The sequence below is a fragment of the Ictalurus punctatus genome, chromosome 3, assembly GCF_001660625.3.
Source record: "Ictalurus punctatus breed USDA103 chromosome 3, Coco_2.0, whole genome shotgun sequence".
NCBI classification, from domain to species: Eukaryota; Metazoa; Chordata; class Actinopteri; order Siluriformes; family Ictaluridae; genus Ictalurus; species Ictalurus punctatus.
In genome coordinates, this window is record NC_030418.2 from 23,924,082 (window position 1) to 23,936,184 (window position 12,103).

Here is a 12,103-nt window from a genome sequence, read left to right on the forward strand (position 1 = left end):
ACCTGTGCATTAACTATTTAGGTCTCTCCTGGTCCTTTACCTGACATGCAACCCCATATCATAAATGAGTGGGAAAATTTGATTGTTTTCTTCAGGCAGTCGTCTTTGTTTCATTAGAACTGCACCAGACAAGTTCCTGCATCATCTCCTTGGCCAATGCAGATTCTTGATTTCATCACCGAATATCACTTTCCTCCAATCATCCACACTCCAGGATCGCTTCTCTTTAGCCCACTGTAACCTCGTTTTCTTCTGTTTCGGTGGTAGATCTGATTAGAGCTGATAATTTATTTTTTTATTTGTTTTGTTGTGCCTTTTCTATTTTCAAGGCATATAGTGTTCAGTATTTAATAATAATGAGTGGTTCTACAAAAAAAAGCATGAATATTAGACAACAGGAAAAATCTGAAGTGTCTCTATATGTTTACTCTTAGGATCTGCTGGAAAAAATTAGAAACCATCAGAAATTCTAATAGTTTCCACTAACCCTACCTTTACAAACCATCAGTTAACCATTAAAACCACTACTGGTTAACGGATGGTTATCGACTAACCATGGTATCGACTAGCCATAACGTGTCACCAGTAGAAGGCAACAAATCATCAGTAAAGACCTACAGCGACCATTGCAGTTTCCAGTAGTAATAATAATACAATTTCCATTATAACCAATAAAACCATTACAAATTCTGAGGGTTTCTGTTGGGTTTTTACCCCCAGCAGGGATCCTATTAATATTGAAATTATCCTACGTTTGTAAATTGGAAAGTGATTGTCGGTTATACTTAGTATTACACTTGCATCCAATACAGACTCGTATTTTATATTACTTAAACGCACATATAACGAATTTGAGACTTTTATTTTGAAAGCGTCGTTTCCGGTTGCTGTTAAAGAGACCGCTTTACACCACAGTAGCTCTGTTTGTCAAGCTGTCGGAGTGTGTTTCAGACTTTATACTGGGGGAAACTTGAACGTGTTACAAAATGGCTAAAAGTGATAGCAGTTCATATTTCAGGAGGTCCAGTCTGTTCTGGATAGTAACTGTAACTCTGTCCATGGGCTACTACACAGTAAGTAAGCTTTCATTACCGGGAATACAAGTTAAAAGTCTGTGCAATACTTAATACATCCATACATTATAATAAGTGGCTCTGACTCATGGGAATTATTCGTTTTCTATTTATCAGTGGCTAATATTAACGCCAGTAGGTAAAAATAAATAAATAAATAAATAAGTGTAATGCCGAAATATAGTTGTAGTTCAGGTTGTGACGTGGCAGGTTTCGGGATGGTGTAGTTTGCTGGGTTTTGTGAAGTGTGTAATTGTAGTAACGTAGTGTGGCGGTTGTGTGGAGTAAAGGTGAAGAGTGTTTTATCACATTTCAGATAAACAACGTGTTGAGTTTGAGTTTGTGTGTGTGTGTGTGTGTGTGTGAAGGATTTAATCTGCTTTACGGGACAAAGTCTAGCTGTGCTGCAAGTTTATAGTCCTACATTGTTCATTTGTGTAAGTTATATAACGTTACTCTGGCTAACAGTGAAAACAAAACCCCTGAATGGCAGCTTTAGTGAAATAATAGGCAGCAGTGGATGAATAGTAGTTCTTGTGTGTGTGTGTGTGTGTGTGTGTGTGTCGGGGGGGGGGGGGGTGTTAGGGCTTAGAACAGAAATTCAAATGGTAGAGACTCACAGGGATCATTACAGTTTCCTTTAAAACCATTACAAATTCTATGAGGGTTTTATTTATTTATTTATTTGTTTGTTTGTTTGTTTGTTTTCCAGCAGGGACTACCTTTGCTGTGTCCCAATTCGTCCTAAATAGTATCCCAGATTACAATCAGTGTGTCCCAAATCATAGTATGTTGAAATGAGTGTCCCAAAGCTTTTTTTTTTTTCTTTTTCCCCCTAGCACTGGGTGTGATTGGGGATTTTGCATACTTGCAATCACTTCTAAATTCTGCCCATTTCTGAAATCCTGCCTATTTGCGGCATAAGCTCCTCCCACCTGGAGGTGAGTAGAGCCGCCATCTCCTCCCAAATGGAGGTGAGTAGTGCCGCCTCCTCCTCCCACCTGGAGGTGAGTAGTGCCGCCTCCTCCTCCCACCTGGGGGTGAGTAGTGCCTCCTCCTCCTCCTCCTCCCACCTGGAGGTGAGTAGTGCCACCTCCTCCTCCTCCCACCTGGGGGTGAGTAGTGCCGCCTCCTCCTCCTCCCATCTCGAGGTGAGTAGTGCCGCCTCCTCCTCCTCCCATCTCGAGGTGAGTAGTGCCGCCTCCTCCTCCTCCCACCTCGAGGTGAGTAGTGCCGCCTCCTCCTCCTCCTCCTCCCACCTGGGGGTGAGTAGTGCCGCTTCCTCCTCCTCCCACCTGGGGGTGAGTAGTGCCGCCTCCTCCTCCTCCCACCTCGAGGTGAGTAGTGCCTCCTCCTCCTCCCATCTCGAGGTGAGTAGTGCCGCCTCCTCCTCCTCCCACCTCGAGGTGAGTAGTGCCGCCTCCTCCTCCTCTCACCTGGAGGTGAGTAGTGCCGCCTCCTCCTCCTCCTCCTCCCACCTGGAGGTGAGTAGTGCCGCCTCCTCCTCCTCCCACTTGGAGGTGAGTAGTGCCGCCTCCTCCTCCTCCCACTTCGAGGTGAGTAGTGCCTCCTCCTCCCACCTCGAGGTGAGTAGTGCCTCCTCCTCCTCCCACCTCGAGGTGAGTAGTGCCGCCTCCTCTTCCTCCCACCTGGGGGTGAGTAGTGCCGCCTCCTCTTCCTCCCACCTGGGGGTGAGTAGTGCCGCCTCCTCCTCCTCCCACCTGGGGGTGAGTAGTGCCGCTTCCTCCTCCTCCCACCTGGGGGTGAGTAGTGCCGCCTCCTCCTCCTCCCACCTCGAGGTGAGTAGTGCCTCCTCCTCCTCCCACCTCGAGGTGAGTAGTGCCTCCTCCTCCTCCCATCTCGAGGTGAGTAGTGCCGCCTCCTCCTCCTCCCATCTCGAGGTGAGTAGTGCCGCCTCCTCCTCCCCCCATCTCGAGGTGAGTAGTGCCGCGTCCTCCTCCTCCCACCTCGAGGTGAGTAGTGCCGCCTCCTCCTCCCACCTCGAGGTGAGTAGTGCCTCCTCCTCCTCCCACCTCGAGGTGAGTAGTGCCGCCTCCTCCTCCTCCCACCTGGGGGTGAGTAGTGCCTCCTCCTCCTCCTCCTCTCACCTGGAGGTGAGTAGTGCCGACTCCTCTTCCTCCCACCTGGGGGTGAGTAGTGCCTCCTCCTCCTCCTCCTCTCACCTGGAGGTGAGTAGTGCCGACTCCTCTTCCTCCCACCTGGGGGTGAGTAGTGCCGCCTCCTCTTCCTCCCACCTGGAGGTGAGTAGTGCCGCCTCCTCCTCCTCCCACTTGGAATTCAACCTGCAAGCATGGCAGATGAGTGTAAAACATTTAGAGAGGTGGAAAAATAAACCAAGGGAATGGTAAATTAAATTATATAGTATTTAATTATATAAGGAATAATGATGAAATGCACTGAAGTGTGTTTACGGTGATGACAGTGTGCGTAACTAGGCAACAACGTTCTCTTCCGTTACAGGACATGGTAGTATGGCCCACTACTTGCATACTTTAAAATAAATAAATAAATAAATTTTCTACATACTTTTAGTGCATAGTATAAGTAGGCGAATTGGGACGCAGCATTTGATTTTGCACTGAACCTGCGTCCCATAATTAAGTGCTAGCAAATGGTTAGGTTCATTGGTCTGGACAGGTTCATGTAGTGCATTTCACCTAAAATTTTCATGACCATAAAACCTGTTTTACACAAAACGCAGCCAGCGTCGCGGGCCCTGGAGCATTTATTTCTGTGTTCTAGTAAATTATATGCAAATGCACTTGCTGGTCACTTTAATAGAAACACCTGTATCCCTGCTCATTAATGCTATTATCCAATCAGCCAATTCTGTGACAGCAGAATATTTTGTGCAGTGCATAAAATCACACAGATATAGGGCAAGAACTTCAGTTAATGTTCACATCAAACATCAGAAAGGGGATCAAATGTGATCTCTGTTACACTGATCATGTCATTGTTGTATGTGCCAGACGGGTTGTTTAAGTATTTCAGAAAATGCTTATCTGGGCTTTTTCATATGCAACAATCTCTGGAGTCTTTCTTACCATCTGTACACTGTGCTCAAGCAGATACAGTGCCAAAGCTTCAACTTTCACACAATTACTGCTTGAGTACCATCATGCTTACAATCTTGTAGCTCACGTACTGGCTGAGCTGAGCCTCAACAGGTGTTGTTCTCTTTGTGATCACTCCCGGGAACAGTCTCCCCAGATCACTGTTTCTAATGGCTAAACACAGCACACTTGTGATTGTATAATTACTGTGTTCAGGAAGTAGATTCTGGCTGCACCTGCTGAATGTTTTCTTTCTTTTTAATGTTAAACATGTGCGAGTAAGTACAGTTGGGAATGATGTATGAGAAAACCCGTGATTCGCATTACTGCTATATAATGGACCAGTCTATTCTGTTCAGTTCAGGCTTCTATTTACATTATTTCAGGCAAAGAAATGATCCTGAACAGAGCCGTGGTTTCAACGGAGTGCTCGTTTGGGAAGAAGGAGAAGGCTCGTCAATGTTTAGCAACCGCAATTTGCCTTTGAGGCAGTTGAGGGTTCTAAAAAAAGACAAACTACCCCTTTTTAATATCTAGAGAGTAGGCCATTTTAGTTTGAATTTTAATGACAAGTTGGCTACAAACTTTTCAGGTTGGATTTAAAACTCAAAAACCTTAAACATTATTTAACATGAAACATTTATAGCCAATGTCTCTCTTCTATGACTTGCATTAGAATTTAAACTAAAATGGCCTAGCCTACAGCTATTAAAGCAGTAGTTTGTCATTTATAGGGCCCTGCAACAGCGATAGCTAACAATATGACAAGCAATTGTAGATTAAATATTAACCAGCAGTAATGGCTGGCTGATATTAGATGGAAGGGTTCAAATCTAATATGTTTCAGTTCCTTGAGAATGAAGCTATTAAGGTTGAGCAATGCATTATATCACAGTCTCACTGATGTAATAATAAGGATGAAGTGTATAAAGTATTACACACACACACACTCTTAAAGGCAGATAGCCAGCTGTTTCAAGTCTGTAATGCTCTACTGGCTTCTTGCCGTGTTTGCTCTGAATACCAAACATGGTAAACAGAAAAGTTATAACCCTTGCCGTCAACACTAAACCGTTTCTGTTGTGTCCTGTGTGTAATTTGTACACTGATTGTCCAATGTGTGCTTAATCTATTTCTTTTAGTTTCTCTTTCAAAGGTATTATAAAGCAAAATAAGCAATCCACCTTGTTTATGTTCATCACACCTGCAAATGTATTTCACATCAGTTACTACTGATGATGTGTTACAGATGGCTCAGTGAAGCTGGATGGAAAAAAAAAAAAAAGCCCAAATGTACATCAGACCTAGAGGGTGTTTTTCAATCTGTGTACTCACCTTACACGACTGACACGTATAGGATTCATGAATCTACAGTCTGCGTTAGAAAGGATTCAGCCCCAGCCTCGCTTCTTCATACAGTTGTGTGTTTTTCTTAGGACCGGAAGTGGTGCTGTTGCACTTGGTTCCACCAAAAATTCAAAGTAATTGGACATTCGCAAACAGCAAATACACTCATTTGGAATGAAACCGTATATTGATGTATTTTCATTTTTTGAAAGACCGGGAGCCATTCATACCAGCCATCTCTGTGATCAAGACCAAACGGTTAACCGATAATACCTCCTGGAGTTACTATACGTTAACGATATCACTTGCTTATATATACAACGCCAATTCTGGAAAAAGTTGGGACAGTATGGAAAATGCTAATAAAACCAAACAGGAGTGGTTTTTGTAAGTGTACTTTGACTTGTATTTAAACAACAAAAAAAACGTATAGAGACAAGGTACTTGATGTTTTAATCAACTGCATAGTGTTTTTTTGTTTTGTTTTGTTTTTTAAATAATAATTTTAAGGTAAACAATGATTTTGAAATCGATGCATGCAACACGCTCCAAAAAAGGTGGGACGGGGCAGTTTAGGACTAATAGTGATGTGACAAGCTGAAGAAATGCATAATGGATGAATGGGGGAAAATTCCGCTTGCTAAACGTAACCAACTGGTGTCTTCAGTGCCCAAACGCTTAATAAGTGTTATTAAAAGAAAAGGTGATGTTACACAGTGCTAAACAGTCGACTGTCCCAACTTTTTTTGGAGTGTGTTGCAGTCATCAGATTTGAAATGAGTGTATATTTTCAAAAAGAACTTGCATTCATAGAGTCAAACATCAAATAATGTGTTTTGAGTATAGTACAGGGTGAACTGAATTTTCAAATGCCTTTTTTTTTTTTTTTTGCATTTTCCATACTGTCCCAATTTGTCCGGAATTGCGGTTGTACTTGCATTACATTTATACACTGAGTAGAAGAGTATGATAGTAGCTGATATCACATTTTGTGTTTTTCAGTGGGCTGTGTTTTGGCCACAGCAACTCCCGTATGACATTTTGGGTCCACTCGGTGCTCTGACGAAGTATCTCGTCAAAGAATACCACAGTTTCATGTACACGGGGTGAGTCTCTCGTCTGTACACATGCTGTTCTTTATCAGACCCTCTCTATGAAAACTGTGATTTTATGTGTGTCATGGTTGGGTGTGTTTCAGATGGTGGCTTGCTTGGGCTGTCCATCTGTGTGAAGCTCTGGTGGCACTGAAAGTATGCAGGTAAGCAGTACTGAAAATATGATGGTAAAGGCGGGGGACCTTAGGAGATAAAGGTGTATGGTCTAGGCAAGGAATAAAACATGCTGAGGCATGCTGTTATAGGAAAATAATTAACGACTAGGTGGTGTGGTTAACTGCATGTCCCGATGTGTTTCATTCCTCTTATACTTGCATTAATTGTTACCATAGTAATGATTATGTATTATAATAGAATGACCACTATAATATACACCTGTAATTCAGCCAGAACTACTATTATAGAAAATTAGTCGGCACTATCTAACCCATCAGAATTAGAAATTCAACAGTGCTGTGGTAGAATTTGTCTTAAACAGATATTATTCGGATTCAGTGGATTTAAGGAAGCATATGTATGTACTGTTTGACTCACAATTTTTTTTTGTTTTGCTAAATGTGAAAAAAACATGAAGATGATGATAACCATTATATTTTAGATGCTTGCTCCTACATCTAATGAACACGATCATAAAGATCATAATCCTATGTTATACTTTCAGGTCATTTTGTCTATTATTATATTGTATACAACCAACAGCCACTTTAGTAGGAACTCCTGTACATTCCAATCAGCCAATCATGTGGCAATAGCGTAATGCATCAAATCAATCAGATACAAGTCAAGAGCTTCAGGTAATGATCACATAAAACATTAGACTGGGGGGGTGGGGGGGGGCTATGGCATGGTGGTTGGTGCCAGACAGGCTGGTTTGAATATTTCAGAAACTGTTGCTGATCTTGGATTTTCACACACAATAGTCTCTAGAGTTACACAGAATGACGTGAAGAACAAAACGCATCCGATGAGCAGCAGTTCTGTGGACAGAAATATCTCATTGATGAGAGAGGTCAGAAGAGAATGGCCAGACCGGTTTTAGCAGAAAGGAAGGCTATGGTAAGTAGTAAACAAAAACACACAAAAAAACAGCTTTTGCAAGCGTGGTGAGAAGAAAAGCATCTCAGAAGGCACAACATGTCAATCCTTGATGTGGATGGCCTCCAACAGCACAATTCCACTCCAGTCAGCCAAGAACAGGAATCTGAGACTAAAGTAGGCACAGGCTCACCAAAACTGGACAGTTTAAGATTTGAAAAATGTCACTTGATGTTACTGTAGCCTTTCTGTCAGCTTGAACCAGTTTGGGAATTCTCTGCTGATCTCTAATCAAAAAGGCATTTCTGCCCGCAGAACTGCAGCTTACTGGATGCTTTTATTTATTTATTTATTTGCACTATTCTGTGTAAACTCTAGATACTGTTGTGCATGAAAATCCCAGGAGATCAGCAGTTTCTGAAATACTCGAACCAGCCCATCTGACACCAATATCCATGCCACTGACATCACATTTTTCCCATTCTGAGGTTTGATATGAACATTAGCTGAAGACCTGTATCTACATGATTTTGTGCATTGCATTGCTGCCACAAAATAGGCCGATGTTCCTGTTAAAGTGGACAAAGTGTATAAAGATGATTTTTCTTAAACAGGACACAGTACATATCCAAGCTGAATGTTAATCTGAAACTGGAGCAGGTTCTTTTTAAATTGTCTGCCACACGGAGGCAGTGGAGTGCCACATTATCTTCTGGTGTTCCAGCATTTTCACATCACTGTAACTCCTAACCATTGTTTTTGTGTCTGTCTCACTCTCTGCAGTGATAAAGGCATCGACAGTCCATCAACACGGCTCCTGTGGTTTGTTCAGACTCTTTTGTTTGGCTTTGCATCACTGGGTTTGCTCCTCAAATACAAGGCAGGCGGTCGTGCCAAACGGCACTAAGCAGCTGCAGACCTGCACTGTTCTGAAATACAACACTATTTTCCAATGGATAAATCAGGATTAGAGCCTTTTAATCAAACACAAACATGTGGACCATATTTCAAAAACAGATCAATCTGATGTAGAACATGGCTACACAGCTCTGTGAAACAGGACCTGATATGACGGTGAGAATTCTGGACAGTAACACAACCTCTTACAGCAACATTCCTTACAAGAGTAATATTTTTTTTAAAAGGAAGACTTGAATAATAACCACCATATATAAGCTAGAACGACTAGCTTCATGTAGCTGCTCTTCCCAGTTGCAGACCCAGTCTCAGAGCCTTCAAAATGTGCCTTCCACTCATACCCAGTTTGCAGGGTTTAATCATTTGTTGATATGTACACATAATGGTGCATACCATTGTCCATAACTGACTGTGACTTGGAGTTTACGCTCTCATTGGGTGGGAGTTTCATCATTTTCGTTTGGCAGTTAGCAATTTCACAGAGACATGATTCACAGACTATAAACTATGCCTTCACCCACACAGATTATTGGTGCTGTCAAAGATTAGAGAACGGGCCACCTGAATGAAAAATGGGATATGTCAAACATCGGGATAAAATTGGCAAACATGAGTAGGAAGTTGTTTTAAAATTGTACTGAGCACAATTGCTTCAAATGCCTTTGTGTTATCAGACAAGCTTGAACACAATGACAGTCAGCCATACTGACATGAAAAGGTTTCTATCTCTAATCTGCTGTTATATAATTTTACCCGTGATCAACTCTTTACTGAAAAGGAAAAAAAAGTTTTATACTAGACAATTGATACTTAGTTTAGTATTTAATTAACATCTGTTATTAAAGTAAGTTGTTAAGCAGCCCTTTTGATAAGAACTCCTTCTTGTGTTTACTCTGTTATGTAGGTCAGCTTCTTCCAAGAAGTCCAATATTAAACTGGCTGAGGCTGGTCTTAACTGGAGTGTTTTCCAAAATGCCCTCAATTACTCATAGAACTGAATTTGCGTCACCTTCAGAGTGAACAATCAGACAAACGTTTGTTTAAACATTTAAAAAACAAAATGCAAACTATTTGGTGCATTTTCATGTTAGATTTCCTGCCGAATCTGAGTCACGTAGTCCAGGCTATATCACAACAGGGCACAAGATTGACATCTGCTATTAATCACAGCACAGTGGCTAGAGTGAAACATAAACATAAGGTTACAGGTTTTACTGATGTGTGATACACAGTATTCTTTGCATTGAAGAAGAATTGAACTTATTGAATATGTTTATTTGAAGAATGAATGAATTAAATGAGATTTATTTAATTTTTATTTTAGAGCTTGTATGCTGTGGATTTTTAATAATATCAACTGTTCTAATTATTACTCATGTGGTGTGATTTTTTTTTTTTTTTTTTTAATTAAAGCAGTTATTTAACAAGTAGTCTTGGCATTTTAATGTTTATGACTTCGTCATAAGCTGGAAGTAACTTTTGTTACATAACTATCCAAAAACTTGATCAAAGCCCGACATTCCTTGTGTGAGGAAAGCACACTTGGATAGCAAGGTTTTAGACCTCTTTAGGCTGACTGACTGACTTTTTAACCAGTCCATTTGTTAAACTGGTTTACAACCCCCAATTGGCTAGAATTCAGCCGCAGCAACATCTCATGGGATTTCCCAGACCTTCACACATATCTTGTAGCATTTGCATGACAGGAAACTGAACATCATTCTTAGATTTAGAATATGACCTGTGGGCCTAGCATATAAACTATTTTGTTTTGTAATTTATTCAGTGAAAAATGTATTAATCTATCTATTCATAAAAGTAACTAAAATGGTGTACCAACTGTTTAATTTCTTTGCAGAATCAAGGTCGAGTGTTCCAGCCTTGATTTTTGAAAAACATTTCAGAGTTTTGCTATTAGCTTTAAGCCATACTTACTGAATGTGAGCCATCAATAAGCTTAACCCTGCTCATTTTTCTGCAAGGTTGAGAGCTTACCACATTCCTCTCTGCTTCAGCCTTGCTAAATCAGCTAGCTTTAACAATAATGAATTTAAAAGCATTAGTTTGGCTTATTGCTAAGTATCATTTAGACTTATCTTGACGTCAGTTGGTATTTCACGAGAGAAAAGCAAATGACCTTTTAGAGACTCGCATGAATGCATGAATATTTTCATGCACTTTCTCAGTTAACACAGATAAGCCAGGCACGTTTGCATCGCATATGATGACGAAGATAATAGCTCTCTTACTCCAAATCTTCAACTCTGAGAAGACTACAGTAACTAGTCTGTTCTACTATTTTAGGATGTCTCATATCCTGGTCCTTGGTTGTGGATCTATGGGACGGAGCGACCTTAGCTAATGGACTTAAAAGATTAGCCTGCACTAATCACCTCTCTCTCTCTCCAAGCACTCCCTCCGGTCTTTACTGAAGAGCGTGCAGTCCTTGCTGCACCACTTTTGTTCCACGATTCATCTTAACACGCGTCTCCCTCTGCAGCAGGTTTTAACATAGACCATTTATTTGTGTGATGTGGCAGAGAGCTAATGTTCACACACCAGGATAGGAGACAAACTGTGTTTAACAGTTCAAGTGATGGATGGAAGAGCTAATGACAGCTCATGGAGGGTGTCGTTCACTCTGCATATCACACAGTATTAAAAGGTCATCATGGAGTGAGTTACAGTCATAAGCCTTATTAACAAGGATGAAATACACAGTCAGCAAGGAGAAAATAGGATATTCTCTTTCTCTCTCTCTCTCTCTCTCTCTCTCTCTCTCTCTCTCTCTCTCTCTCTCTCACTCAATCAGCCTTCATAATATATATACTCACTGGCGATTTTATTAGGTGTGCATTCATGCAGTTACTATACACTTCCTGTCAGCTCAAACCAGTCTGGTCACTCTCCTCTGATCTCTCATCAACAAGGTCTTTCAGCCTGCAGACCCTCCTCTCACATGATGTTTTTTTTCTTTTTCACGCCATTCTCTAGAGACTGTTCGGTGTGAAAAAACCCAGATCAACAGTTTCTGAAATACTCAAACCAGTCCATCTGGTACCAACAACCATACCATAATCAAAATCAGAGATCACACTTTTTCTTCATTCTGATGTTTTGATGTGAATGTTAACTGAAGCTCTTCACCTGCGTCTGCATGATTTTAAGCATTGTGCTGCTGCCACATGATTGGCTGATTAGATAATTGCATGAATATACAAGTGTTCCTAATAAAGTGGCCAGTGAGTGTATATTAGGAACACTGCAGATAAATGACTCTCTTTTATGAATTCTAATATAACAATACGTGGGGTTTAGTGGTTGGTAAACAACATACAACACAGTAAGAGTGATTTTCAATGCTTTATATTCTTTGTACATCTAATCTGCCTGTACATCTGCAGCATAGGAGTGCTTATCGTGCCTTTGCCCTTTATTCATTATACACAGAGGAAAATGAACAAATGCCTCTTAATCTTTTTGTTCTACAACCCCAATTCGAAAAAAGTTGGGACGCTGTGTAAAATGTAAATAAAAA

The 12,103-nt window shown here is 41.1% G+C and overlaps 1 protein-coding gene across 3 annotated transcripts; it reads left to right on the top strand.

The window, feature by feature from the left end:
- Nucleotides 1-855: 855 nt before the first annotated feature.
- On the top strand, nt 856-9,995 carry tmem254 (transmembrane protein 254). 3 transcript variants are annotated; one of them, XM_053679791.1, is made up of 4 exons: nt 856-1,073; nt 6,500-6,603; nt 6,696-6,755; nt 8,262-8,423. In XM_053679791.1, the coding sequence occupies exons 1-4, from the start codon at nt 987-989 to the stop codon at nt 8,395-8,397; spliced, it is 387 nt and encodes a 128-aa protein (XP_053535766.1). In that variant the 5' UTR covers nt 856-986; the 3' UTR covers nt 8,398-8,423. The 3 variants fall into 3 exon arrangements, with proteins under 3 accessions (XP_053535766.1, XP_017320362.1, XP_053535765.1); XM_017464873.3 differs by lacking the exon at nt 8,262-8,423 and adding an exon at nt 8,431-9,995 and having other exon boundaries at nt 865-1,073; XM_053679790.1 differs by lacking the exon at nt 8,262-8,423 and adding an exon at nt 1,913-5,631 and having other exon boundaries at nt 933-1,073; nt 6,696-6,730.
- Nucleotides 9,996-12,103: the final 2,108 nt, after the last annotated feature.

What these genes read in the sequence shown, in the direction of transcription:
- tmem254 (XM_053679790.1), top strand. Translation starts at nt 2,042, where the DNA reads ATGGAGGTGAGTAGTGCCGCCTCCTCCTCCCACCTGGAGGTGAGTAGT.